General features: G+C 38.6%; 2 protein-coding genes across 12 annotated transcripts in view; one reads left to right on the top strand and one right to left on the bottom strand.

Moving 5' to 3' along the window:
- The window catches only part of ASPM (assembly factor for spindle microtubules), a 62,670-nt gene extending 48,477 nt beyond the window's left edge, over window positions 1-14,193 (top strand). For 5 of the 6 annotated variants that reach the window (XM_082425238.1, XM_082425241.1, XM_082425243.1 and 2 more), the window contains 10 exons: window positions 2,751-2,917; window positions 3,149-3,245; window positions 4,329-4,538; window positions 5,849-6,001; window positions 6,927-7,115; window positions 7,746-7,938; window positions 8,072-8,226; window positions 10,082-10,258; window positions 11,167-11,336; window positions 13,936-14,193. In XM_082425238.1, the coding sequence (XP_082281364.1) occupies window positions 2,751-2,917; window positions 3,149-3,245; window positions 4,329-4,538; window positions 5,849-6,001; window positions 6,927-7,115; window positions 7,746-7,938; window positions 8,072-8,226; window positions 10,082-10,258; window positions 11,167-11,336; window positions 13,936-14,038 (1,614 nt within the window). In that variant the 3' untranslated portion in view covers window positions 14,039-14,193. The remainder of the gene's footprint in view (window positions 1-2,750; window positions 2,918-3,148; window positions 3,246-4,328; window positions 4,539-5,848; window positions 6,002-6,926; window positions 7,116-7,745; window positions 7,939-8,071; window positions 8,227-10,081; window positions 10,259-11,166; window positions 11,337-13,935) is intronic. The other variant, XM_082425240.1, reaches the window with a different exon arrangement.
- A 662-nt stretch (window positions 14,194-14,855) lies between these two features.
- Window positions 14,856-27,942, bottom strand: part of CFHR5 (complement factor H related 5) — a 49,649-nt gene continuing 36,562 nt past the window's right edge. For 2 of the 6 annotated variants that reach the window (XM_082425644.1, XM_082425640.1), the window contains 3 exons: window positions 27,524-27,706; window positions 23,169-23,411; window positions 14,856-17,815 (listed from right to left, as the gene is read on the bottom strand). In XM_082425644.1, coding sequence (XP_082281770.1) covers window positions 23,215-23,411; window positions 27,524-27,706 — 380 coding nt within the window. In that variant the 3' untranslated portion in view covers window positions 14,856-17,815; window positions 23,169-23,214. The other 4 variants (XM_082425643.1, XM_082425641.1, XM_082425642.1 and 1 more) reach the window with 4 other exon arrangements.

Here is a 27,942-nt window from a genome sequence, read left to right on the forward strand (position 1 = left end):
CCTGTGACCAGGATGGCGGTCCATGGAGTGAGATGTGGGCAGCTGTGTAAGACAGAAAACGTTTAGTCTTTATCCTTGGGACTAAAAGAAGTTCTAGAGGAGTTTAAGTAGGAGAAGACCAGAATCATAGTTTATTTTTTAAAAATTACTCAGATGGGATTTCCCTGGCGGTCCAGTGGTTAGGACTCAGCCCTTTCTCTGCCATGGCCCGGGTTTAATCCCTGGTCACAGAACTAAGATCCCCCAAGCCATGCGGTGCGACCAAAAAAAAAAAAAAAAATTACTCAGGCAGGGATGTGGAAGATGGACTGAACTGGATGCCGGGCGGCTGGCCAGGAGACTGCAGGCAGTAGGTCAGGGAAAGTGATCCACCGTTTAGCAGAGGGCAGTGACAGCAGGATTGTCAGGGTCAGTGTGCGTGGAGGAGGGGATTGGCCTTGTATAGAGCGTAAACAAGGAGCCCAGCCGTCTTTATGGCTGAGGTGACTCAGCAGATTGTACCCTTCACTGACGTGGGAACAGCGGGAGGAGCAGGTCTGGAGCCCGACGAGCTCGGCCTGGGGTACGTGAAGCTGACGTGACCACCTCGCGTCCAGCGGGGCAGTTGCTGTGTTTGCTGTAATTAGGACAGCAGTACGGATTTTGGAATTTGACTTCTACATTGTTGGCATACACTGATAATGGAACTTGTGGGAGATAGGGGATCACTTAGGGAGAATGCATCAAGTGGGCAAAAGAAGAGGGCCCAGGACTGGAGCCCTAAAGAGCATCAAAATTCAAGGGTGCTGAGAGGAGAAGCCAACCTATGGTATGGAGAGGGAACAAAGGAAGCTAAAGATTGTGGTATAAAGAAACCAAGGGTTGAGGGAGGAGGCAAGGAGTGCTCAAGTTCCAGACGCTGCCAGGAGTCAAGGACTGGTGGGTGTCAAGTGCATGTATTAGTTGGGGTCATGTTAGAAAAGCCAAAATAACAATCTTAGGAAAATTCAACTCTTTTTTCTTTCTTTTTTTTAGTAATTAGTTGTTGTTGTTTTTTTTGTTTTTTTAAAATTGTTTATTTATTTTTGGCTACATTGGGTCTTTGTTGTGGCACAGGGGCTTTCTCTAGTTGCTGCGAGCGGGGGCTACTCTTCGTTGCGGTGCAGAGGCTTCTCATCGTGCTGGCTTCTCTTGTTGCAGAGCACGGGCTCTAGGCATGCGGGCTCAGTAGTTGTGGCTCGCAGGCTCTAGAGCGCAGGCTCAGTAGTTGTGGCGCACGGCCTTAGTTGCTCCGTGGCATGTGGGATCTTCCCGGACCAGGGCTCGAACCCATGTCCCCTGCATTGGCAGGCGGATTCTTAACGACCGCACCACCAGGGAAGCCCTGTTTTTTCTTTTATATAGCTAAATTATAAAAATGCATGTTGCACATCTAGTTTTTTTGTGTTTTTGTTTTTGTGTGTGTGTGTTCCAATAAAACTTTATTTACAAAAACAAGCTTGGGGCCAGATTTGGCCCAGAGACCATAGTTTGCCAAGACCTGAGTTTAAAAAAAAAAAAGCAAATTCCGGATCAATATGCACAAGTTGAAAAACAAATCTACCCCCATTTATATAAAAAGAAAATCGTATAGATCTGTATATGTTCTTTACTAGCGCATCTAGTTTTTAACACATACCAACCAGTGGTCTTAAACTTTAGCACACATTGGAATCACTTTGGAATCTTTAAAAATACTGATACCTGGCTTCCACTATGAATACTACTATGTTGGTATTCGGTTTTGTTTCCATGAGAACCATATAGAAATACTCTGAGTTAAGGCCATCACAAGAGTTAAGTTTGACCGTATATATCATTCTTGCCTGTCAACTGAATTTAGAGCCTGATTCCCCATGTTAGGTGGAGCTATTGTATTTGCTGTAGGTGTTTTGAAGTCAGATAGACTCAGGTTCAAATCTTGACTCTATCGCTTACTGGCTGTGTGGTAACAAGTCTCTTGACGTTAATTTCTGTTTTGTATAGAGATCTTAATAATCATCTCACAAGATATTTATAAGGATTAAATAAGATATGTCTGTCACTTATTACCTGTGACATCAACAAGTAATTTTACTGGTGTCAGTTCCTCTGGGCCTTCATTTTTTTCATCTCTAAATTAGAGATAATAGTATTACCTACCTATGTTACTGTAAAGAATCATAGTGCTTAGTACAGCGCTAAGCACTTAAGAAGTTGTAGCTGTTACTTAAGCTTTTAGTCAGCCACAAGGTTGCCAAAGTCGGAAAATCTGATGATCCTCAGGTAGATGGATGCCCTCAGGATTCTGCAACAGGCTGGACACAGAACCCAGGATGTGTCTGCAGTGGGTGGGGAGGGCAGTGGGAAGAATTCCTGTCCCTTCCCTGGAATTGGAGGCATCAGTGTGTTCATTTCCTTTCGTTCCTTCACATGGACTGAGAAGGTGAGGGCAGTGCACACACCTGGTGCGTGCATCTTACAATTTAAATACTTTTCAGGGTTGCATTGGGCTTAGCCCGCAGCCAGCCACAGGGTATGTGCTGAAGCAGGTAGTAGGAGGTCACAGGTCAGCCCGCTGTTCTCAGAGGGCTCACGTGTCCGGAGTGAGCGAGTCCCATAGAGGAGTTGGGGTGTGACTGCATTTCTGCAGTTGATCTTGTCTGCTTGACCTTATATTAACTGTTATCAGTACTGAGTCTTATTTGTTATGTATTTCTGAGTCATATTTGTTATGTTTATATGTTTAATAGACTGTGTGGAGGAGACATAAAGCGAGGAAATATTTACGTGAAGTGAAAGCTGTCTGCAAGATTCAAGCCTGGTACAGGTGTTGGAAAGCACGTAAAGAGTATCTGGCTGTGTTAAGAGCTGTTAGAATCATTCAGGGTTGCTTCTGTACCAAACTGCAGAGAAGACGGTAAATGTGTCAGCTGCGTGGGCGAGAGTGTGTGTGGGGTGTGTGTGTGTGTGTGTGTGTTTGTAAAGTTCTGATTGCTAGAACCTAAGTATGAATTATCCTTTTCTACTTTTTTTAATTCCCTCATTGCCTTTCTTATATTTTCTTTCTCCTCTAGTATTATAGGGGATGGGCAATGAATGCTTACTAAATGAGTTAATTTGAAATTGCTTTCCAATAATCACTTTTTAGGTTTTTGAACGTGAGAGCATCAACAATCATCATTCAGAGAAAATGGAGAGCAGTACTTTCTGGAAGAACAGCTCATGAGCAATTCTTAATGACAAAAGTAGGTGTTAAAAAAACAGTTCATATATAAAGAACTACTTTAAAAAACAGAAAAGAAAAAATGATTTAAAGATCTAACTATACATTTACTATAAACACATCATTGCAGTCAATTAAAAATTATATTCACTCATAAAAATGCTATTTGTATTTTTGTTTGTGTATCTGTTTTTATAACATATTCTCAAACCCAAGTTTGAAGTGACTTATTTGAAGAAAATCATAATAGATGTAGCATATCCTGTCTGTATGAGTCAACACACACTCTTTAAGCCACATTTGGTAATCTATTTAAAATATTTAACATTGGTTCTAGAACAATGGTGGTACCTATGGTCTTTTATTAAAGAAATCAAAATTAAAATTTTACTTGTAAATTTTGATGTTCATATTCACTATGTATGATTATATACCCACTATTATTATTACACCTTCTATTATATATTTACTAACTAATCGGATCCTCATGATAACTCTGTGAGGTAGCTATTATCAGCATTCCCATTTTACGGATGAGTAAACTGAGGCCTGGAGAGGTTAAAGAGATTTGCTCAAGGTCACTCAGCTAGTAGGTGGGGGTCTATGTTGTAAAACAAACCTAGTTTTCATTTCAATCCAGATACTTTATGTGTCTTGGAATTTGATTGTCAGGATGTTCTAGAATTGAGGAATCTAAGATGTGCTGGGAGTACACTGGTTCTCGAAGCAGCAGACAGCTTCCCTCACAGCTGCTTATAATGCCCATTCTGTTCTCTAGAGTGTAGCTAGCTTTTGTATTAAATGCATTTGTCCTGTAGTAATACTAGTCCTTTGCTCATTCACAATGAAAAGTATCAAGAGGAAGGTAGGGAAAAAGCACCAGGTATCTATGGTCCCTGGTTTGCACCTTCATAAAAACTTCATTTTCAGCTGTAGCCCTCTGTGGGTTTCGAAATCTGTGAAATATGACATTCTTCAACTAAAAATGTTAAAAAAAAAGATCATAATTATACCATCTTATTTTTCATTGAGAAATTCCAGAACCTCCAGTGGGTTGAATTATTATTTCTATCTATTAATGTCACTTGCAAATTTTTCCTTATAGAGACATCAAGCTGCTTGTTTGATCCAAGCAAATTTCAGAGCATATAAAGGAAGGCAGGTCTTTCTCCAGCAGAAATCAGCTGCTTTGACCATACAAAGATACATACGAGCCAGGAAGGCTGGGAAGTGTGAAAGGATAAAATATGTTGAATTTAAAAAATCTACAGTTGTTCTACAAGCACTGGTGCGTGGTTGGTTAGTAAGAAAAAGGGTAAGTATTTTTAAGTAGGATATCTCAGTCTTATGAAGTGGAAATACCTGATGTTAAATTGTGTTAAGAAATTTGAGATTTTGGAGGATAATTTCAGAACTGATATAACCATTAACTAGAATTTATTCAGCTTCTGAAGAGCCCCATGTAGCAAGATCACTGGTTGCCATAGATTTTTGTTCTATGATCTTATTTCCCATAGATGCTCACCAAAAATGCAAAATAACTTTTCTCATGTAATAAATCTTAACAAAGGAACTGAAGTATGAGGAGGGCTCCACACGTGAAGGAGGTTGTTGGTTTTTTTTTAAGTTTTTAACATCTTTATTGGAGTATAATTGCTCTACAATGGTGTGTTAGTTTCTGCTGTATAACAAAGTGAATCAGCTATACGTATACATATATCCCCATCTCCCCTCCCTGTTGCGTCTCCCTCCCACCCTCGCTATCCCACCCCTCTAGGTGGTCACAAAGCACCGAGCTAATCTCCCTGTGCTATGCGGTTGCTTCCCACTAGCTATCTATTTTACGTTTGGTAGTGTATATATGTCCATGCCACTCTCTCACTTCATCCCAGCTTCCCCTTCCCCCTCCCCACACGTGAAGGAGGTTGTTATTCAAGTCACCTTTTGCTACCACCAAGCAACTCTCTCAGGGGTTGTAGGACCATTCCATTGATAACTTCCACACCTTCAGCAGGAGAGAATCCTCCCTAGGGAATTCTTGGCATTCTGGGCATCCAGTACATGAAGCAGTGGTAAACAGAAAATAATTAAATTAAAGGAGAAACCTTTTGTGTTTTGTTCACTGAGTATAAATTGAAACTCTGAAGGCCAAAGGCCCCTCCCTGGCGGGAGCTTCTGCTGCAAAAGTCTTGTGCTGGATGTGGCGAGACTGCTACTGGAGAAGTCGGATCAAATGTTTGTCCGATTTAACATCACCATCTTCAGCGGTTCTGCTTGGAGCACTCTAACCCTTTCTCAGTTTACTGTTCCTAGACTTCTCCCATTATAATTAGTACCTTCAAAGCCTTATCTAGCTGCCCTTGGGTAGTCTAGTTAAATTCTTGAGTGAAGTGCCCAAATATAATTGTGCTTTCTATACCCTCAGTTAGGGGTTACACCATGGAAAGTATTGTATAGTAAAGGAGTATAATTACTTCAGGTTACAATGTAGATAATTTTAATAGTTACAAGTTAGTTTACTGTTGCTAATTTATATAATTTGGTATTGAGGATATACAAAAATAAACATTGGTTGATTGTCTTAAGAGTCAACTATTTGGGTGTTAATCTTTTTTTCTCCTTTAGATTTTAGAACAGAGAGCCAAAATTAGGCTTCTTCACTTCACAGCAGCTGCCTTTTATCACCTGTCTGCTCTTAGAATTCAAAGAGCGTACAGACTTCACAGGGCTCTGAAGAATGCTAATAATAAACAGGTTAACTCAGCCATCTGTATTCAGGTTAGCTTTTCCTTCCCAGTAAAACTACGACATAATTTTTGTTTGAAACTTTTTAATATTTCATAAACAATTTACAAATACCACTGCTAAAGTTATATAGTATTTAGCTTTTGCCACGTGGCCGTTAGGGTGGTTGGCTGGCTTAGACGTGAGTTGCGTTTTATGGCGCAGGACTAAGGCTGCAGGTTATCCTGGGGTGCACGGTACCCATTTACCCCTCATGTAGCGGCACCCAGGGCACCTGTCTCTCTCTCGACCTCCGTGCCAACCCGTGACATTACAAGACTTTGTGATTTTGTCATTTTGATGAATGGCAAATTATATCTCATATTTGGTTTGGATTTCCTATGATTGCTAGCAATTCTAAAAAATCTTTCCTCTGTGTTGGTTATTCAAATTCTTATCTGTGCATGGTATGCTTTTTAAATTTTTTTTTCCACATACTTTGCTCATTTTTCTGTTGAGTGTTTTATTTTTCTTAATGATTATAGGAGTTCTTTATGTATTCTGGATAAGAATCCTGTTTGTACAGTATATGTTAATATACTTATATATAAAATATTGAGTAAAAAAACAAATTGAAGAATAATATACAGCTTGATAAGATTTATATCAATGATGAAATGAGGCATATGTTGTGCAGGGTTAAATTCTCACACACACACAGAGTCACACACTCACACACACAACTCACACTCACACCCACTCACCCACACTCACACACACACTCACCCACACCCACACTCACACACAGTCACACACACTCACACACACACACTTACACCCACTGTGGCCTGGAATTTTCTGCACCAACTAGAGTGGAAATGTAATGCCACTGGGGAGGGTTGAAAGATATTTCAATAAATGTTCTATTTATTTCATTAAGAAACCTGAAGTAAAAAAACTATTCATATGTTTTAAACAGAGATGGTTTCGAGCAAGATTACAGCATAAGAGGTTTCTTCAGAAACATAGCTTCATAAAAATTCAGGATGAAGCTCAAGAACGTATGAGCCAGCAAAATAGGGCTGCATCAGTAATACAGAAAGCCGTATGCCATTTTCTCCTCCGTAAAAAGCAGGAAAAATTTAATAATAGAATCACTAAAATTCAGGTAACTGAAAATATTATGATTTTAGTTCAAGACTTTGGTTTGCAATTCATCTACACGATATATAACATTTTATTGAATTTAGTTTTATTTATTTATTTTATTTCTTGGCTGCACCTTGCGGCTTGCGGGATCTTAGTTCCCCAACCAGGGATTGAACCTGGGCCACGGCAGTGAAAGTGCCGAGTCCTAACCACTGGACCGCCAGGGAATCCCCAATATCTAACATTTTAAAAAGCACAGTCATGCTAATTTTAAAAAGCTGAGATTGGCCAATAGAATAATTCATATACACTATGCTACCATAATTTCATTGTTAAGCCCTTTATTTTCACATTCCATAGAGGAAGTTGATGATTGAAAGATGCAAAAGTATTTTTGCCTTTTGAATAGATTTAGCCGTCTTTGGCCAGTGAATGATGCTTTAACTTATATACAGGAATATTATATGTATTTCTTCCTAGAAAAATTGCTTTTGCTATTTATTAGAACCTGAACTGAAGTTGTAGTTGCAAAGTTGCAAAGAACACATCGTATAATTTTACTGAAAATATTTACTTTGTGGAAGTAGATGTAGATAAGTCCACAACATCAGAGGTTGTAATCTTAAAGTTACTGGTTTGTCTCTTTAAGGCGTTATGGAGAGGATATTCTTGGAGGAAGAAAAATGATTGTACAAAAATTAAAGCCATTCGACAGAGACTTCAGTGTGTTAACAGGGAGATTCGAGAAGAAAACAAGCTCTACCACAGAACTGCACTTGCCCTGCACTATCTCCTGACATACAAGTACCTTTCCGCTATTCTTGAGGCTCTAAAGCACCTGGGTTAGTTTGTTTTAACAATATCTTGTATAAGGTTAGAAATGTGTTTTTACCCTTGAGTCGTACAAAGAATATAATAATATGATACTGATTTTGTTGCTGTGAATGTATCTCTTTTTTTTTCCCCCCCTTTCAGAGGTAGTTACTAGATTGTCTTCACTTTGCTGTGAGAATATGGCCCAGAGTGGAGCAATTTCTAAAATATTTGTCTTGATCCGAAGCTGTAACCGTAGTGTCCCTTGTATGGAGGTCATCGGATACGCTGTGCAGGTCTTGCTTAACGTCGCCAAGGTAGTTTCCGTCTTGATAACGAAGAGTTCCTTGGTCAAGAAACCTCCCCCAGCAAGTTAGGTTGATGCTTGCTCATCACTAGAACTCAGATCTCCGAGTTAAAGGTCATTTACTATGTGCCAGAGTCTTCGGGGTGGGGGGGGGAATGGTTACTCTGTTAACATAACTGTACATAGAAACTGTAATTTTTTATGATTTATTTCTCCTGTTTTTATAACAGTAATAACAGCAAGTTAGTTAAGGACTTGCTAACTATGTGCTAGTGCTTTCCATGCATCATTTAATTTAGTCCTCCCATTCATCCTCTAAGGCGGTTCATATGGTATTATCTTCCCATTTTGTAGTGGAGGGATAATCTTTACAGGAGGTAAGGTCCTCGCCCGAGGACCAGCGTGTGGTCAGTGGTGGAGGGCTCATGTCCGTCTCCCTCCAGAGCTGACAGCCTGTACACTGCGCTGTATCAGAACAGCAGAACCTCTTCTAATCACGTCTGGCTTCCTTTTTGGTTGGTGTTTCTAAAGTACTGGGTTGGCCAAAATGTGCCTTCGGTTTTTAAGTAAAAATAAAAGACACATATTTCATTTTCACCAAGAACTTCATTGAACAACGTATTCACCCTTTTGTTCCACGACCTTTTGCCATTTTTCAGGCAACTTCATTATTCCATCTTCCCAAAACTTTTTATCTTTTTGAGCAAAGGACTGTTCCAGGTGCCTTTTACAGTCTTCCAGGGAATTGAAATTTTTTCCATTAAGAGAATTTTGTAAAGACCAAAATAAATGGGAATCCGAAGGTGCAATGTCTGGTGAACACGGCGGATGAAACAGAACTTCCCAGCCAAGCTCTAACAGTTTTTGCCTGGTCATCAAAGAAACATGCGGTCTTGCGTTATCTTCATGGAAGATTATGTGTTTTTCTGTTGACTAATTCTAGATGCTTTTCGTCGAGTGCTGCTTTCAGTTGGTCTAATTGGGAGCTGTATTTGCTGGAATTAGTCATCTGGTTTTCCGAAAGGAGCTCATAATAGAGGACTCCCTTCCAATCCCACCATATACACAACATCACCTTCTTTGGATGAAGACTGGCCTTTGGTGTGTGGTTGGTGGTGGTTCATGTCACTTGCCCCACGATCTCTTCCATTCCACACTATTGTACAGTATTCGCTTTTCATCACCCGTCACAATTTGTTTTAAAAACAGAACGTTTTCATTACATTTAAGTAGAGAATTGCATGCAGAAATAGGGTCAAGAAGGTTTTCTTTGCTTAACTTATGTGGACCTAAACATCAAAGCAATTCACATAACCAAGCTGGTGCAAATGATTTTCAGCGCTGCATTTGGATATTTTGAGTATGTCGGCTATCTCCCACGTGGTATAATGTTGATTGTTCTCAATTAATGTCTCGATTTGATCGCTATCAAGTTCAACTGGTCTACCAGACCATGGGGCATCGTCCAGAGAGAAATCTCCAGCACGAAACTTCGCAAACCACTTTTGACACATTTGATCAGTCACAGCACCTTCTCCATGCACTGCACAAATCTTTTTTTGCATTTCGGTTACATTTTTACCTTTCTTGAAATAATAAAGCAGAATATGCTGAAAATGTTGTTTTTTTTCTTCCATCTTCAATATTAAAATAACTACACAAAAATTCATCAATTTTGATTAGCCTTTTTTTAAATGCACACTGATATGACAGCTGCCATATACAATCTAACAAAATTGTTTTGAATGAAGTTAAAGACAACTAATGCTACTAGATCCATCTTATGGAAAAAACCGAACGAACCTTTTGGCCAACCCAGTATCTGTGTTTATTATAATTTGTAACTTGGTTCTGTTCTCTTCCAGTATGAGAAAACGACTTCAGCAGTTTATGATGTAGAAAACTGTGTAGATACACTGCTGGAGCTTCTGCAAATGTACCAAGAAAAGCCCGGTGACAAAGTTGCAGACAAGAGTAGAAGCATTTTCACAAAAACTTGTTGTTTGTTAGCTGTTTTACTGAAGAGGACAAATCGAGCTTCTGTAAGTATTCATCAGTTTTTTCCCTTTGAGGTTATTTTTACATGTTCTTAAGCCCAAGACTTTTAAGCAGTTATCACAACTTAAATAGGGCTTTGCGTGTGTTCACACCTGCTTTTTGCTGATATGAATTGTTTCTTATGTGTCAGAGAAGCTGAATTCTAGAAGTAGAATTTATCACAGCCCTAGGAGTAACCAGCTCCCATGTACTTGAGAGAAGCAACAGCTGTCCCAGCAAGGTAGAAATCCAGATGTGTACAACTCCTCATCCTCCTGCTGTGACATAAAGGCGTGACAAGCGTTTCTCTGGTGAGGCCTCTGAGTATCGTCTCCAGGAGTTACAGTCAGCAGGGGTGACTGCAGGCCATGATGGGACTGTGGCCTTTATCCTGAGAACAGTGGGAAACCACTGAAGGATTTTAAACAAGGAGATATGTTCCAGTTTAAGTTGAAGAATGGATTTTGGTTGAAGAATGGATTTGGGAGAGCGTGTGGGGTATAGGGAGACCATTAAGGAAAGAGGCAAGTGTAGACACGCAGTGGTCTGGGCAAGAGACTGTACTTGACCTGGGGTCACATCAGGCAGAAGTAAGTGGGTAACGCTGGAAACTTTAAGAAGGTAAAATTCACAGGACTTGGTAACCATATGTAATAGGTATATTGACTTTAATGTTTGCTTTTTTATTTAGTGTGGAGTTAAGTGTACAATTTTTGAATATTTGCCTTCTTCATAATTGTCTTATAAATTCATAATTTAAACCAATCTAACTGCTGAACTTGGAGAGCTCAGCTTTTTATTGTTAAAAGCTCGTAATTTACTGCTTAGTGTTTGTATACTGTGATTGATTTTGCTAGCATAGAAGGGATACAGAATTCTTATTAGTTTAATAAATGCACATTTTCTTTTGTAGGATGTTCGAAGTAGGTCCAAAGTTGTTGATCGTATTTATAGTCTCTACAAACTTACAGCTCATAAACATAAAGTGAATACTGAAAGAATCCTTTGTAAACAAAAGCAGAAATCTTCTATGAGCATTTCCTTTATTCCAGAAACACCTGTAAGAACCAGAATGGTTTCAAGGTGAGCAGTAAATGTACCCTATAGTTTTGTGTCACCATTCATTCATTCGTTCATTCATCCACTTAGCAAACATTTATTGAGCACCTACTATGAGCAAGAGACTGTGCTTGACAATGGAGAAACAGCATGTGAACAAGAAGAAAATCTTTGGTAAATCGAAAGGAGACGATCTCAGCAGTTAATGAAGTAATAACACTGCAGCTATGAGTATTTAGTAGTTATTGGGTAAATTCCTGGTATTAACAAGGTACGTGCTAAGGCTGATAATTAGCTCTGAATAAGCTTTGCCGTATCATTTTTTCCCCTCCATGTAGGACAAGCTGCACTGTTGGGGAGCTGGCGAAGGTCCCTGGTGGCCAAAACATCAACCTCCAACTCCTTGCATAATCACCCCAATGCCTGAAATTTCTCCTCCTAGAGAAGTTCTTTTTGACCTTGTATTAGTTACCTAGAGCCGCTGTAACAGATTAGCACAAACTTAGTGGCCTTAAACAACAGTAACTTACTCTCTCACAGTTCTTGAAACTGGAAGTTTGAAATGAAGGTGTCAGCAGGGCCTCACCTTGTCTGAGGCTCTAGGGTGGAATCTTTCCCTGGCTCGTCCAGTTTCTGGCGGCTAAGTGTCCTTGGCTTGTTGCTGGATAACTCTGTCCTCCGCCTAAGTCTTCACAGGGCTTCTCCTCCCTCTCCCTCCTCTGTGTCTCTTGTAAGGACATTTGTTGTTGCTCTCTGGTTCTGGGCAGAAGAAACAGTCTAGAGATATAAATTAGGGAAATGGTCTAGAGATATAAATTAGATGCAGGAATCATTAGAACCCCTCCCTCTCTCTCCCTCTCTCTCCTTCCTTTCTATGACTGGACAGTTGTCTACTAGGTATAAATCCTGCACCACTGACAATGCACTATTTCTTGACCTGGGTTATATAGCAGTTAGCTTTATAATTACTCATAATTACAAACTGTATAATAGTTGTTAATTGGTTTTGTTCTTGCATGTTTTACAGTATAACATAAAAATAGTCTGCTTAAAATTTATTAATGGGAACTATTTCTACGTACGGTTTTTATTTAAGGACTTGGCATATTATAATATGAATTACGTTGTAAAACTATTAACATATGAATGAGTAGATTCTTTTTTTTTTTTTCTCCCCTTTTGACACTGTCAGGGTTTTTTGAGGTAAAACTCCCAACAGTATAAATGTACCCTTTATTTAGGTATGCAATTTAATGAATTTTGACAAATGTATACAGTTGTGAAACCACTACCACTGAGATAAAATATTTCTGTCACAACAAAGTTCCCTTGGGCCCCCTTGCAGTCAGTTCTCTCCCATTAACCCCTAGGTTCTGGAAACTGCTGATGTGAGTACAGTACCTTTAGTTTTGCCTTTTCTGCTTGTCCCATAAATGGAACCATACAGAGGTAGCTCTTTGCGACGGGACTCTTTTATTTAGCGTGATGCTCTTGAGGTTCATCCATGTCGATGCATGGCTTAGAGCGCACCTCTTTCTCCACAGAGTGCTGTTCCACGGTAGGGGTATGTACACCCACCCTGTCTGACCACCCCCCAATCAACAGCTGTTCGGAATTTTCACTGGAAAGAACAGGAAGGTGGAAATGCGTATGGGGTGGGGATTCATGGGAGGAAGGTGCATGTGCTGCGGTTTCCTCAGTGAAGGAGGAGATGATAAACATTAGCTCAGAAGCAGATGGGGGAGGGTGTGGAGGGGACGTTTGGAAAGAAGGAAACAGTCCTCTTGGGGAAAGAGAAAGGAAGCAACTTCTAGGTAATTTCAATCATTGGCATAAAAGCAGCCAGCCTGGTGGTGCAGGTTTTCTTTAGCAACGCCCAGCTGTGCAGGAATGGAGAGGGCCGATGCCTGCATTCAACTTGGAATCCACCTAGAGCTTTCCAGTCGAATTCAATAGGGAAGAGCAGCAAGAGCGTTAACGGCGTTTGCGACGGAGATGATACTGAGGGACCCGAGCTAGACGGGAGGGAAAGGAGACCAGCATTGTGCTGGGTGACAGGCACGTGCTGAGGTCCCCTGAAGCGGACACCGCAGTGGGAGGAAGCTGTGAGCCGTGGACGTATCAAGTCAAAGGGCGTGGATGAATCCCAAGTGGTGGTTCGGGCTGGAAGGCTCAGACTGAGCAGTCGGTGGCCGGGCACTTTCTGAGGGTGACAGAGGCTAATCTTGTGATTGTGTGACGGGGGTGTGTGCTGAGTGGACCCAAAGGAAAGGGGGCAGAAACGGAGAGGTGAGGGGTCGGCTCTTTAGCTACAAGGCTGCTGAAGTTCTGAGATGGGGCAGGAGTTGAGGGAAGACCAGGGACCAGGTTTACAGACAAAACCCTGGGGTTTGGTAGCTGAACAGCCTGAGCTTCAAAGGAGCCAGGATCACCCTTCAGGGAAGATGGAGAGAAATAGTCTAAAGTCGTAAACGGCGATAACATGAAGCCTCCCACCCGTGTGAGGGCCTGTGAGGGAGGTGATGCGTCCAGGAGGGACCACATTTCACTTAAGACAAAGCGATGCACGTGAGTCTTCTAAGAGAGGAACTGGATTAATGCAAGGTTTTTATTCTTCTCACAGACTTAAACCGGATTGGGTGTTGAGAAGAGATAACTTGGAAGAAATGATGAATCCTCTGAAAGCTATTCAAATGGTGATGGACACACTTGGCATTCCTTATTAGCAAAGGCAAACGTCTCAGTATGTACAGGAAAAGAAATAGGAAAGCTGATCACGCGTGTGGAAAGTGCTTTTGGCTTTCTTTGTACAACTTTTAAAATCTGACTTTGTATTAAAGTTAAAAAGAGATATGTAACAAATAAACTTTTTATATTCTTTGTTTCTTTTATTTAATAGCTTTATGCAGAAAACAAACTAATGTCATGGCATGATTCCAACACTGTTATCTATGTCTGTCGTCTTAAAATATTATATTAGTTTGAATATAATCATATTCCTAAAGGGAAAAGATTAGCTTATTATTCCTGTTTTATAGGTAAATTGAGGCATTTATCTAAAATAAATGTTGAAACTTTAAGATTCTGCCAACTCACGTAGAAGTGGGGATAAAATAATCCCACAAATGCCATAGACAACACCCCTGTTTCCTGACTGACGGGACCATCAAGATGGGCAAATGAGCCCCTCTGGGGAAATTAGACAAATTCAGCCTACCCCTTCATATATTAAAAACTCTTGACTTTGAACTGAGTGGGGCTGTAATTTGACCTGGGAAGAGCAAGGTATTGCTTGTAGTAGAAACTCATTGTGTAGTCACTGAGCACAGACCTGAAGATGATTCAAGTGTTGAAACATGACTTGTTATTTTCAGTAGCTTTGGGTCACTGTTACCAATACTGAACCAGTGTGATTCCAGAGCCACAGAAGGCTAATTCCAGTGGCTGTTTGCAATCTGATCGGGTCCCAAAGGCTGTCTAGCTATGGGGGCCAGGACAGTTTTTAAGTGTTTGAAATAAATCAGTAGTAGCTAGAAATGGAGAGACCATTTAACTACTTAACTTTATTATTTTGTTGGAATGAGGATTAAACCTAGTCAGAGACTGTTGAGATTTGGTTAGAATAAAGACCATATTGACATATTAAAGAATATATTGAAAGTAACTAGAAATTTTTAGAATTTTTTTTTTCTTCCAATGAAGTGTTTGGAGTTTGGAGAACTGTTGTTACTTAGAATTTGCCAAATACTATAGTTTTTGTTGACTCTCCTAAATTTTTCTCTTTCATTTAACAGAATTTTAGTGTAAGCAATTTATTTACTTGGTAAATTATACCACTAGGATATAATCAACCAACATAAAATGTTATTGGTATTAATTTCCCCTAAGATGGTTATAACCAATTAGTATTTGCACAAGAAATATTTCTATGAAGTTATACATGAAAGGTGATTTCAAGATGTTCAAAGTTTTTCTATTGTTGGAACTCAGACTAAAAATTTTTAAATTTTACATAATATTCTATTTTCATGTGAAGGATATTCCTCTTAAATGTATGTGATAAATCCATATCAGGATTCTAAGGCTTCCTGAAGGCTGGAAGGCTTGTGTGTGTGTGTGTGTGTGTGTGTGTGTGTGTGTGTGTGGTTGGAAGGAATGGTTGAGAGGTAATTAAGCCTTTTTCTTTAGAAGTTGCTGTTTCCTACAAGAGAGATTACATTGTATTAAAGAAGGAATATAAATACGTTAACTCCAATCTAGTTCTGTGTTAGGTGAGTTTATTACTGGTGAAATTAGGTGAATTTTAAATTCACCTTCTTGTCTGTAATTAACCCAGATTTCCAGTAGATGTCATTATAACCATAGAGTGTCATTTTTAATTTAGTGGGTTTTTTTGGTTGTTTGTTTTTGGTTTTGGTTTTGGTTTTTTTGGCCATGTTGCAAGGCATGTGGGATCTTAGTTCAGTTCCCAATCAGGGATCGAACCTGTGCCCCCTGCAGTAGAAGCGCAGAGTCTTAACCACTGGACCACCAGGAAAGTCCCTAATTTAGTTTTAAATGTATACATATATAAAGTTACATAGTTATGATTTTCACACACACAAAAAAAAATCCATACTTTTACAACCTTGGAAATTTTTATCTATCCCTAATATAGCTTGTTACCCATACCATATTTTGACTTAATGCTTGAGAGGAAGAAATTCACATTGTGCAATCTGTTATGCAAAGTTGTTGAATTCTTCTCAATAGGTGATTTTTTTCCAGGTTTATTATGTTTATAACTTCTAATTTTTCATTGTAGCAATGAAAGCCTAATACATTTAAAAATCTTTGTGAATTAAGAAAATACTGTCTTTTGGATTACTTTTTGCTAGTAGCTAAGCTTGCTAACAGGCTTGCTTTTAATTTTAATATTGTTTAACTGCCACTGTTTCTTGGTATAAAGAAAGAGTGATAAACTATTGTAGTTCTGCTTTCAACAAAGGAAGAATTCCAATGAAAATACTTTGCTTATAACCTCTTCACAGGAGGTAAGAGTAATGCAGATGAATATTTATTTACAATTTACATTTGAGGGCATGTGTATTTGTGGGTGTGTGTAAAAATTTCCAACCTATGTAAAGGAAGAAGAAAATAGTCCAAAAAGCTGCTTATTTCAATAAATGCTTATGGAGGGCTACATAAAGTAGTGCTTCTGCATCTTGCATAAATTATGGACCCTTTTTTTCTCCAATTTTACAGAAGCCTTTTCAGAAACCAGTCTTAGAAAGTAGAGTTTTATTCTATGAATAATATTCCATTATTACTGCAGATAACTTTTGTATTTGGAATAGTGATGGTTTATTTTGAATTATCTAAATGAGACCAAAATGAACCTTGATCTAAACTTTGCCCTTGCTTTGCCAAAGCATCATTAAGTTTCATACCTGCTGAGCATTGTTGGAGTATTTGGAACAGATTCTTCCTCTTATCAATAATTTTGATTGATCTTTATTGTGGTACATTCAAAGAATAGTCCAGTAACATTTATATTCACCTTAACAGTGTTATTAAAGACGTAAAGCTACTCAGTGTCTTCCTTCTGTTACTTTCTCTCTGAGGCTATCTGGGTTCCATGGCCACTTTCCTACAAGACCATTCAATTCCTATCTTCTCTAAAATAAGTGCTGACCTACTAGGACAGGCAGCAGTGATCTGCTTCCCTCACACCCAGGCAGCTTTCGAGTGAAAATCCATCCTGATTTGTAGCCTCGCTCTCTGCGTGCAGGTGTTTGCTCTTCAGCAACCTCTGTGAGTGTGTCTGGACCACATTCTTCTGACTATTTGTATATCCATAGTTTTGTCTTGTATCCTAGACATGTTGAATGTTATATTGTGGAGACTCTGGATTCTCGTCTAGTCCTCCAAAAATAATTTTTTTTTAACAACTTGGTTGGCTCAAGCTGAACACTGATTTTGGGGTGGCAGCTCAAATCTTATTTCAATTATTTTTTATTCTTATCTGAGTTACTTTGAATTTGCCCAATACATAGATATTCAAGAGTCATTTGGAGATTTATGTAGAATTTACACCCAAAATTTGGGGCCCTCTTTTTGCTCTCACTAGTCTGATATACCCATCCGCCTCCTTTCTCAGTGGATGTGACTGCCCCACACCCGCTTCACTGGTACCTCTGGCTAGAATGCTGTGGGCTTTTTCTTTTAGTCCAAGGTTTAACTCCATTGCAAAAGTGTTGATTGCAGACCTCTCTCAGGCAGTAACCTGTAAAAATGGGTTACTGCCTGAGAGAGCTAGCTCCGTTACCTTCTTTCAGCTGAATCCTCCCATCCACCATCTGCTATTTTGCATTCTGCTGTGCATCCATGTATTTGGTTTTCTGGTTTGGGTTGGGGGTTAGTTTGGCTTTTGTTCAGAGTTTATAGTTGTTATCTCTTACAATTTTACTTGTGCATATTCAAAGCAGAAGTTGAAGAGGTGGTTTATCATCTGTTTCGTTCTCCTTCAAAAAAATACAATTTTACTTTTAAAAAATTAATTGAGGACATTAAATATGAAAACTCAGATACAATGCAAGGTTGTGAATGATGTCATCTTCTCCACAGAGTTTATTGTGCTCCCAGCTGACAACTAGGCTAGAAACACCGGCTGCCTCACATCACCTTTATCCAATTTAGGTTGAGATGGTTTCGAGATGGATTTTGGTCCCTAGGCAGGCTAGTCTATGTCTACTTCTCACATACTCTTATTTTTTAAGGCCCTAGAGTTTCCTGTTCTCTTACAGACTCTGAAAACCACTGTTCGGTTTTCTAAACCCCAGGGTCTGTTGATAGCTCTGCTCATCTTCTGAGTCTTCTTAACGTTACTCTGAAATCATGGATTGCTGTGAGAGGAAAAGTGCTTCTTAAATGCTGAGATAAGATCTCTGCACTTTCTTTCTCTTAAATCCTGGCCCTGAGATTCTTGTGTCTTAGTCATGCACTACTGGTTTCCAACAGCTTTTACAAATATTTTCGAAGTATTCATTATTTATAGTTGCTATCAACAAGAGGGTTGAGCCAGAACAACCCAATCCACTTTTGATGGAAGAACTCCCATTCTTCTGATTTTTAAAAATGTATGTTGAAGATGATGTGATGAATTGTCATGATGTCAGCAACTTAGTTTAACTTGGTTCAGCGAAAGTAAAGAAAGGTAAATATATACATGAATTTATATAGCTGTACAAGCTGGTAAAGCAGATATGGTAAAATGTTAAGAACTGTTGAATTTAGATGTTTCAACAATTGTTGAGTAAAACTGTTTAATCAAATATTCTGTGTGTATACTTGTCGTAAAATAAAAGCTGACGGGGAAATGTGTGATGGGCGTTTAAAACAGGCTTTCCCATCTTGCTCTCCTTTAGAACTCAACATGGATAAATGCATGAATACATTATGGAAACTGGACATTTGTCCCGTTCAAATGCAAAAGCACACAGTTTATTTTCTTAACAGACAGAAGGGAAAAAGCATGACTGTACATCATCCTAATTCAAGCTCAATGTTCACATCAGGAATGTTTAGTCAGCGAAACATGTCTTTTGTGGTGATACAATATAAAATCCACGTCAAAACGTATTTGCCGTCGATTCAATATAATAATCAGAAATCTGAGCTTGGTCCAAAGTGAAGCTTGGCCTCTCTTGCCCCAGGCCCTCCAGGAGGTGAAGGTGTGGGTAAGGGCCCGGCCAGCTTCCTCTCTGTCGCCCCAGAGCTCTTCCCACACTCTGCTCCCTCCAACTCAACAGCCAGGACTTTGGCCCCTCTGGGAAACATAGAAGAAGAAAAGGTGGAGTGATACACTTGTGGATAATTACTTAAACAACATTTTGGGACCTGTTTTTGTTTTGCATTTCAGTCTTGCTGACTTTTTTATGGCTGAGTAATATTCCATTGTATATATGTGCCACATCTTCTTTAACCATTCATCTGTCGACAGACATTTAAGTTGCTTCCATGACCTGGCTATTGTAAATAGTGCTGCTGTGAACATTGGGGTGCACGTGTCTTTTCAAATTATGGTTTTCTCTGGGTATATGCCCAGGAGTGGAATTGCTGAATCATATGGTTGTTCTATTTTTAGTTTTTTAAGGAACCTACTGTTCTCCATAGTGGTTGTACCAACTTACATTCCCACCAACAGTGCAGGAGGGTTCCCTTTTCTCCACACCCTCTCCAGCATTCACTGTTTGTAGATTTTTTGATGATGGCCATTCTGATCGGTGTGAGGTGATACCTCGTTGTTTTGATTTGCATTTCTCTAATAATTAGTAATGTTGAGCATCTTTTCATGTGTTTTTGGCCATTTGTATGTCTTCTTGGAGAAATGTCTATTTAGATCTTCTGCCCATTTTTTGATTGGGATTTTTTTCGTTGTTGTTACTGAGCTTGCAGCAACATGGATGGACCTAGAGATTGTCATACCGAATGAAGTAAGTCAGAGAAAGACAACTATCATATGATATCGCTTACATGTGGAATCTAAAAAAAAAAAAGGCACAAATTAACTTATTTACAAAACAGAAATAGAGTCACAGATGTAGAAAACAAACTTATGGTTATCAGGGGATGAGGGGGGGAGGAGTAAATTGGGAGATTTGGATTGACATATACACACTGCTATATACAAAATAATTAACTTATAAGGAGGACTTACTGTATAGCACAGGGAACTCTACTCAATACTCTGTAATGGCCTATATGAGTGGGTATATGTATTTGTATAACTGATCACTTTACTGTACACCTGAAACTAACACAACATTGTGAATCAACTCTACTTCAAACAAATTTTTTTTTAAAAAGTCTCGCTGGCTCTCCTTTTGTTAACTAGAGCTGCTGCAGGTGGACCTTTTGGGTAAGTCCTTTAAAGTTGGCTTCATGCCAGTTTCTCCTTTGCCTCTGACTCTTCTTCTCTGCCTGTTTCTCTTTCCCTCCTTAATTTCATTCAGTCGTGAATCAGACACAGTCCATAAAAAGTAAATATCAAGGCTTCCAAATAGCCTCTTCGAAGCCCTTCTGACTAGATATGAGGAACAGGGAATGAAATGCTACCCCCCTCCCCAAGAAAGGTGGTTGTGACTCAGCACCTGACGCTTACCTATAAAATGCTTCCTCCAGCTTCCAGTCTCACCCCTGTTGTGTTTTCTGACTCCTTCACATCGTGGAGGAGGGTAGTGAGCTGAGCAACCAGCTCTGCCTTGCTGCCCAAGCTCCTTGCTTTGGAATATGTGCCACAAAAGAGTTTGAGAATGAAAGAAATCCTCAGAAACTGAGAGAGGGTATCCAAGTTTAAAATACTGTTTCAAATTGTGCTCTGAATAAAACATTTTTATATGTATTTTGTTATTCTGAAAATTTTAGGTAATAGTTCCATTTCAAGATTTCCCCCTCCAAACTGAGGAGAAATAAAACTTCTACCTGCCTCCTTCCTAACCAAGAGATCAGCTGTTTTAACAGATAGCAAGTGTGAGTTCCAGGTTCTTATTTTTTTCTTCAACCCCACCAATCTTTGAGTTAGTATAAATTCCTTATAAATTTTGATACTGTCTTAATTTTTAAGTTTTTTGATTTTTAAATTCCCAGTGTTTCTTTTTCATTGACTTAAAAATGTTGACCACTATTTCTTTAAATAACTTTATTGAAGCATAATTCACATACCATACAATTAACCCATTTAAAATATACAATTCAGTGTTTTCTGGTATAATCGCAGAGTTGTACAATAATCGCCACAATCAATTTTAGAACATTTATCACCCTTAGCTCTCAACCCTCACCCCCTCCCCCATTCTAGCCCTAAGCACCCACCCATCTACCTTCTGTCTCTATATAGATTTCTACTCTGGATGTGCCATATAAATGGAACCCTATATCATGTAGTCTTCTGTGACTGGCTTTTTACACTCAGCATAATGTTTCTGAGGTTCATTCACGTTATGACATGTAATAGTACTTCGTTCCTTTTCTATGGCCCAATAATATTCCATTGTTTAGACATATCTTTTGTTTATTTCTTGTGTATATTAATGAGCATCTTGGTTGTTTCTCCCTTTTGGCTAGTATGAATAATTCTGCTAGGAACATTGAGGTTCAAGTTTGTGTAGACATATGTTTTCATTTCTCCCAGGTATTTATCCAGGAGTGGATTGCTGAGTCGATGGTAACTATGTTTAACCTCTTGAGGAACTGCCAGGTTGTTTTCCAAACAGAGGGCACCATTTTACATTCCCTTCAGCAGTGCCTGTGGGTCCCCATTTGTCCACATCCTTAAGAACGCTTGCTACTATCTGACTTTAGTTATTGCCATCCCAGTCAGTGTGAAGTAGTATCTCATTATGATTTTGATTTCAATTTGCTTAACGATGATGATGTTACACATCTTTCAATGTGTTTATTGGCCATTCATATATCTTCTTCAGAGAAATGTCTATTCAGATCCTATGTTCATTTTTCAATTGGATTATTTTTCTTATTCTTTTGAGTTGTAAGAGTTCTTTATATATTCTAGATACAAGGCCCTTAACAGTTATATGATTTGTAACTATTTTCTCCCATTTTGTTTGCTGTACTTGCATTTTCTTTTTTTTTCTTTTTTACTTTCTTTGAAGCATGAATGTTTTTAATTTTGATGAAGTCCAATTTATCTATTTTTTCTTTTCTTTCTTGTGCTTTTGATGTCATATGTAAGAATCCATTGCCAAATCCATGGTCATGAAAATTTTAGGCCATATTTTCACCTTTATTGGTAGTCATCTGTTTCATAGATACTTAAAAACAAAACGGAACAAAACAAAAACTATACCAGCCAAAGATTATTTTAACTAAGACATGCTGTCTACAATAGAAGAACATCCAAAGTGTAATTCTCAAACTTCCTGTTCAGTATTTCCCAAACTATGGTACATCAAAAGATAAAGGAATTGTTGCATGAAATCAGCATCATGACCCAAAGGGTCTTTATACTTTCATCTTCTATTTTCTTGGTCTCTAATAACAGTTCTTGATCACTCTTTTCTGACTATAAAAGCAATATATATTCAAAATGAAAGTGATAAAATATAGGAAATATAAGTAATTTGAAAGTATTCTAATTTCTTAAAACTATTAATCTCAAATCACATAGAATTATTATAGCCAGCATTTTTATTTCCTCTCAGTTTTATCTTCTTTATCCATTTATTCCTACCTAGACAATTCTATACATGTAATATTGTAGCCTAATAATTTTCACTTATAGTTACCTTTTTGTATGTGTATGTCGCCTCTTGTCTATATTAGAAGTCCCTCAGTAAGATTTGTGTAAATTTCAAAGTCTTGCACTTATTTGTAGAAGGTGGTGTATTCAATCCCTTAAGGGGTATTTAGTGTTTGATGGATGGTTAGAGTCACATTAGAGGACTTATAAATACTTACTAATGCTTGCTGCAAACATACGAGGTGACGGTGTTTGTATTTTTATGAAATGATAGGAATACAAAGAGAGAGATTACCCTAACAACTCCATTTCCTCTGAAATAGAGTTGACTCAGAAACCCTCGAAGTTATCTTATAAATTTCAGACAATGAGAAGAGGGTACTAGAATTAAATGCTGAATGTGGGTACGTTTCTGTGTATATTATAGGAGTGGGAGACCCAGGACGGTGATGTGCCCAGGTATAAATGGTCATCCTAATAAATGAAGCATCGGTTTCTCAGCTTAAACATTTAAGAACCTCTGGAAATCCAGAGTTCTAATTAAAACTACGATAAACCATCCTTGAAAGTATAAAGACAATATAGAATTGACTACATAACAAATACTTACAGCTTACCTGTAAGATTACTTTTAAGAGTACATCCAGGGAAGCTGTGCTTGTTTCATTCACACATAGGATATTGAAATTTCCCTTCCTGACAGACGGCTCGAAATGATTGTATAGATGTTCTCGCTTTATGTGGCTGTTTACATTCAAATTCAACGACATCGCCTGTCCTTGCATATATTTTTTGGGTTTTTCTCCATTTTAACTGTATGTTATTTTTGTTCATGTTATCTTCAGATATGACACATGCATCTGAAAGAAAAAAATAATAAAATAAAATAAATTATTAATAATATATCTTTCCCTATCCAAGAATGGTGAAATCTCATTTAAGAAAATTTGGAAATAAATAAAATTATAAAAGGACATTAAAAGTTAATATTTATTGAGTTGTGCCAGGCACTGTTCTTAGCATTTTGTATGCATCATCTCTAAACACTCTGCATTATTTCCCTGGGCTACCCAGGAGGAGATGGAGGCTCAGAGAAGTTGAATGAATTTTTCCAAATTCACATAATTTAGTGAGTGTTTTGAGCCAGAATATGGACCCCGTCGGTATGAATTTAGAGCCTGTGCTTTACCTGCCTAAAAACCGGATACCAAATAGGGTTAAATTAAAATGTTCTATTTGGGTCAGTGCTATGTACCCCCCTTTCCTAACTCAAGATTCTTTTACATTTACAGTTTCTACAATGTGCACGGTGTGAACACTGCAAATGCATTAACCTCTTTCCATATATTATCATAAAAATAAGTTTATTTCTTCCTGTCAGGTACACAGTATGGAACGTGAACTGGAGAAGACACAATACATCTAAAAACCCATTATCTCTTTGAATATTCACTTAACATATTCTTGAAGATAACTCTTTATCAATGGGACAAAAAATTCTACCAGCTTTTATGTTGCTTATTTGGAGCTTCTTTTCCACAATGTCATCATCTCTGGTGAGCCCTTGATTTCTGTGGAAAAGCAATGTTACCTTCCCGCATGATCACTGACTCCACTGATTCTTTTTGAAATTAGCCATTTGAAGAGATCGCATTTCCCTGAGTAGAGAACTCACTCTGGCACAGCTAAGCAGTGTGTTCTCCACAGCCCATAATCCCTCATCCAGGGATTGTCCAGAGATGCTGAAAAAAGCCCAGGGTTTAATTTAAGGAGCCATCCTAGGAAGTGGCAACCATAAGGAACTTCATTTTGTACCTAGATTTACCTGTGCCCAGGAGACCCTAAGATACATTGCCAAGTATTTTCCTGATGCCATATGACAGACCAGTCCTTATACTGCTAAGGAGAGGCTGACCTCTATCTCCCTGACGTTTCTATCTATGGATGTGAGAGGCCACCACAGCATAGGGCTTAAATGTATGGAATTTGGAGCCAGATTGCTGTGTCGGAATCCTAACTCTGCCAGATACTTGCCAAGCAGCTTGAATTAAATACTAAGGCTTTCTGTGTCTCTGTTTCTTTTTTTTTAATCGAATTTTTTGATTGAAGTACAGTTGATTTACCATGTTGTGTTAATTTCTGCTGTATGGCAAAGTGATTCAGTGGTACGTATCTATAATTCTTTTTTTATATATTCTTTTCCATTATGGCTTATCATAGGATATAATTCTCTGTGCTCTACAGTAGGACCTTGTTGTTTATCCATTCTATGTATAAAAGCTTACATCTGCTAATCCCAACCTCCCACTCCATCCCTCCCCCATCCCCCCTCCCCTTGGCAACCACCACTCTGTTCTCTATGTCTGTGATTCTGTCTCTGTTTCATAGAGAAGTTCATTTGTGTCCTATTTTAGAGTCCACAGATAGGCGATATCGTATGATATTTGTCTTTCTTACTCACTTCACTTAGTATGACCATCTCTATGTCCATCCACGCTGCTGCAGATGGTGTCTCCATTTCTTCATGGATACGCACAGGTTGTTAATAATACCAATTCCATAAGACTATTGATAGGAATTATGTAGTTTCCATTTCTTGCTATGACAGACAATGTGGCAAAAAAATATCCTTGTACAGATTCTTTTACCCTCACAGGAGTGCGTGTATAGACTAGTCTTCCAGAAATAAAATAATGATGTCAAAGGATGTGTGTTTTTAAATGTTGAGGCTTATTCCCAAACTGTTCTTCAAAGAGTTTGGCCCACTTTATAATTTCATTAAGAGAGTATGAGAGTACTTAACTCCCCACACCCTTGCCAAGCCTTAGTATTGTTCTTTTTTTCCCTCTTTTGCCTCACTGAACATTGCCACTTCATTAAAATTTTACTTTGGTGTGGATGAGCATTTTTCATGTTGCCATGTTTTTCATTTTTTTGTTTATGTAGTTTGCATATTTTTCTGCTGAGTTTCTGTTATTTCTAGGAATTATTACATGTGAAGGACCTGAGAATTCCCCCCCATAAGTCATTGAGGATTTTTGAAGTTTAACTCCTCTTTCTTTTGGTCTGTATTTCCTTGCTTACAAGTCAAGACCCAAATCTGTCCAAGCAATCTCTTTAAAGTATTTCTTCTCATTCGTATATAACCACATGGTCTTAGTGAACTGATCCTTTAAAACACTGCATCAGAAAACTGTGATTAAAATTTTAATGGCTCCCAACCACACTCAGTAATTGTGAAGCATCCAAAGAAGTCTAGATCTGGCTTTAGAAAAAAATTGTTTCTCCAGAGTTGTCTACCTTGAATCTTCTAGTCTAAGGAAAGCTATTAGATCATTTTCCTTGAATAGTCTACATGACTATGATGAGGTATTTTATTGTTCTTCAAAGAATTGTTTCTCCTTGCTAGAATGCCCTTCCTGCAAACTCTGTTCGTCTACATGGCATATACTTTTTAGGTTGTAACTTTGGTCTTACCTCTCTCCTGGAAATCTATTTTAATGCCTCTGCCCATGATAATGTCTACCTAATTTCAAACCTCATACTATCTAAAATTTTGCTGCATTTAGTATCTTAGGTAATAGCATCTTCATCTACCTATCAGTTACTCTCACTTAAATCCTAGAAGTTACCTTTGAATCCTAGCTCTTCTTTGCTCTAGCAAAACTGTACAGATGATACTTTTGCCATATTCTAATTCAACACTTTCTGAGTTTGGTTCCCACATTACTGTAATGACATCCTAGGAAAAGGGACTCACATACGAGTGGCTAATAGCCTAAGGAACAGTGCACATCATAGCAGCACTGAGATCATTAGTGATTACAGAAGGCGAGAGAATGTGGCAGAGTCAGAGTGATAAAGTCCCAAGAATTCAAGGAGCATCTGGTCTAGCCCTGAGGAGTGAGGAGTTGGCAGGATTGAGAACTGTTGCAAGAACATGTCCTTATTAATGTGGTGTCCTTCTTGGGAACAGAAAACAGAAGGACTTTATGAAGTCCTAGCTTTCCCTCACTTAGCCTGGAATAAGTTGGTGTTCATGCTCTTACTGGTGTTGCCATTGTTATTGAGACCCATTCCCTTATATTTTGTCCCTTTCAGTTTGTGAGACCAGTGAAGTCCCTGTTAAACCCTGCCTGTGACTCTCCTTTTCATAGTGTCAACTATGTTTATTGCTCTTAATGCTACAAGATTCCCATGGTTTGGGGGTGATGAATATGTGTATCGGTGGCCTGGTGTAGATGAAGAAGATAGAGTGAAAAGAAGGGAACGTGAAGATTTGGGAAATGACTTGTTAGCCTCTCCAGTTTCTCTACTTTCCTTGTCACAACTCCTGGCAACATGCAAGTAGAAAACCAGGTCAGTAGCAGTCTGCTGAGAGTTCTACCAGGAAGAGCCTTCAGGTTTACAAGTAGAATCTTATATACTGATAAAGGACAACTCCTGGACCAATCTTTCACAAATGATCTCCGCAAAAAACCCTCAGATGTTTATAACGTGAAAATGCTTAGTGGCGTGAGACTATATCCTGCGGTTAAGTAACTTTGGATGTTCAGGGAGTTTTATAATGCACCTTAGCATACGTAGGTCTCTTAAAAATTGATTTATAGTTTTTATTTTGAAAATTTTTAAAATTATTTATTTATTTATTTATTTGGCTGCCCCAGGTCTTAGTTGTGGCACGTGGGATCTAGTTCCCTGACCAGGGATTGAACCTGGGCCCCTGCATTGGGAGCACAGAGTCTTAACAACTGGACCACCAGGGAAGTCCCAAAACTTGATTTATAGTTTTTAAAGAAACTTTTTTCCACTCTGTTTAAAGCAGATTTTTCAAAATTTTCTGTTCTATGTCTACACTTGTTAGACAAGTTTTCGGCTGAATGAAATTTAAGTAAAAATTATCCTACAAAATTAGTGATGAAAATTCTATAAATATCAAATCTCAGACTCTGGAAGAATATGCAAAGCTCACCTATGCACATGGGTGGTTCTGACCACTGTCCGTTTCTGCACGTCACATTCGGGGAGCCCCGAAGCTCATAGAAAGACTGGCAACGGTACTCAACTGTCGATCCTGGAGGGTATACTGATAAGGAGAAGGAGGTGATGTCTCCATTGTTAATAGGTGGAGGGGACCCACAGTATGGTGTGGACTCTGGAAAATAACATGAGAGTGTTGAAAAAAATCAGTATATAGTTTAAATGGAATAATACAAAGCTCCATATATCATATCTTCAGTATCTTATGTGATGTCTGAGAGTCCAAATAACTCATTATAGAATTTCTAGCATACAACCTGATGACCAAAAATAATTACAGCACTTTCTTTCACCCTAAAGTAAAACACACAAAAAATAAGTATTAAGTATATATAAGGACATATAAGTATT

The sequence above is a fragment of the Balaenoptera physalus genome (genome assembly GCF_965194825.1).
Source record: "Balaenoptera physalus genome assembly, chromosome: 1".
Lineage (NCBI taxonomy): Eukaryota > Metazoa > Chordata > Mammalia > Artiodactyla > Balaenopteridae > Balaenoptera > Balaenoptera physalus.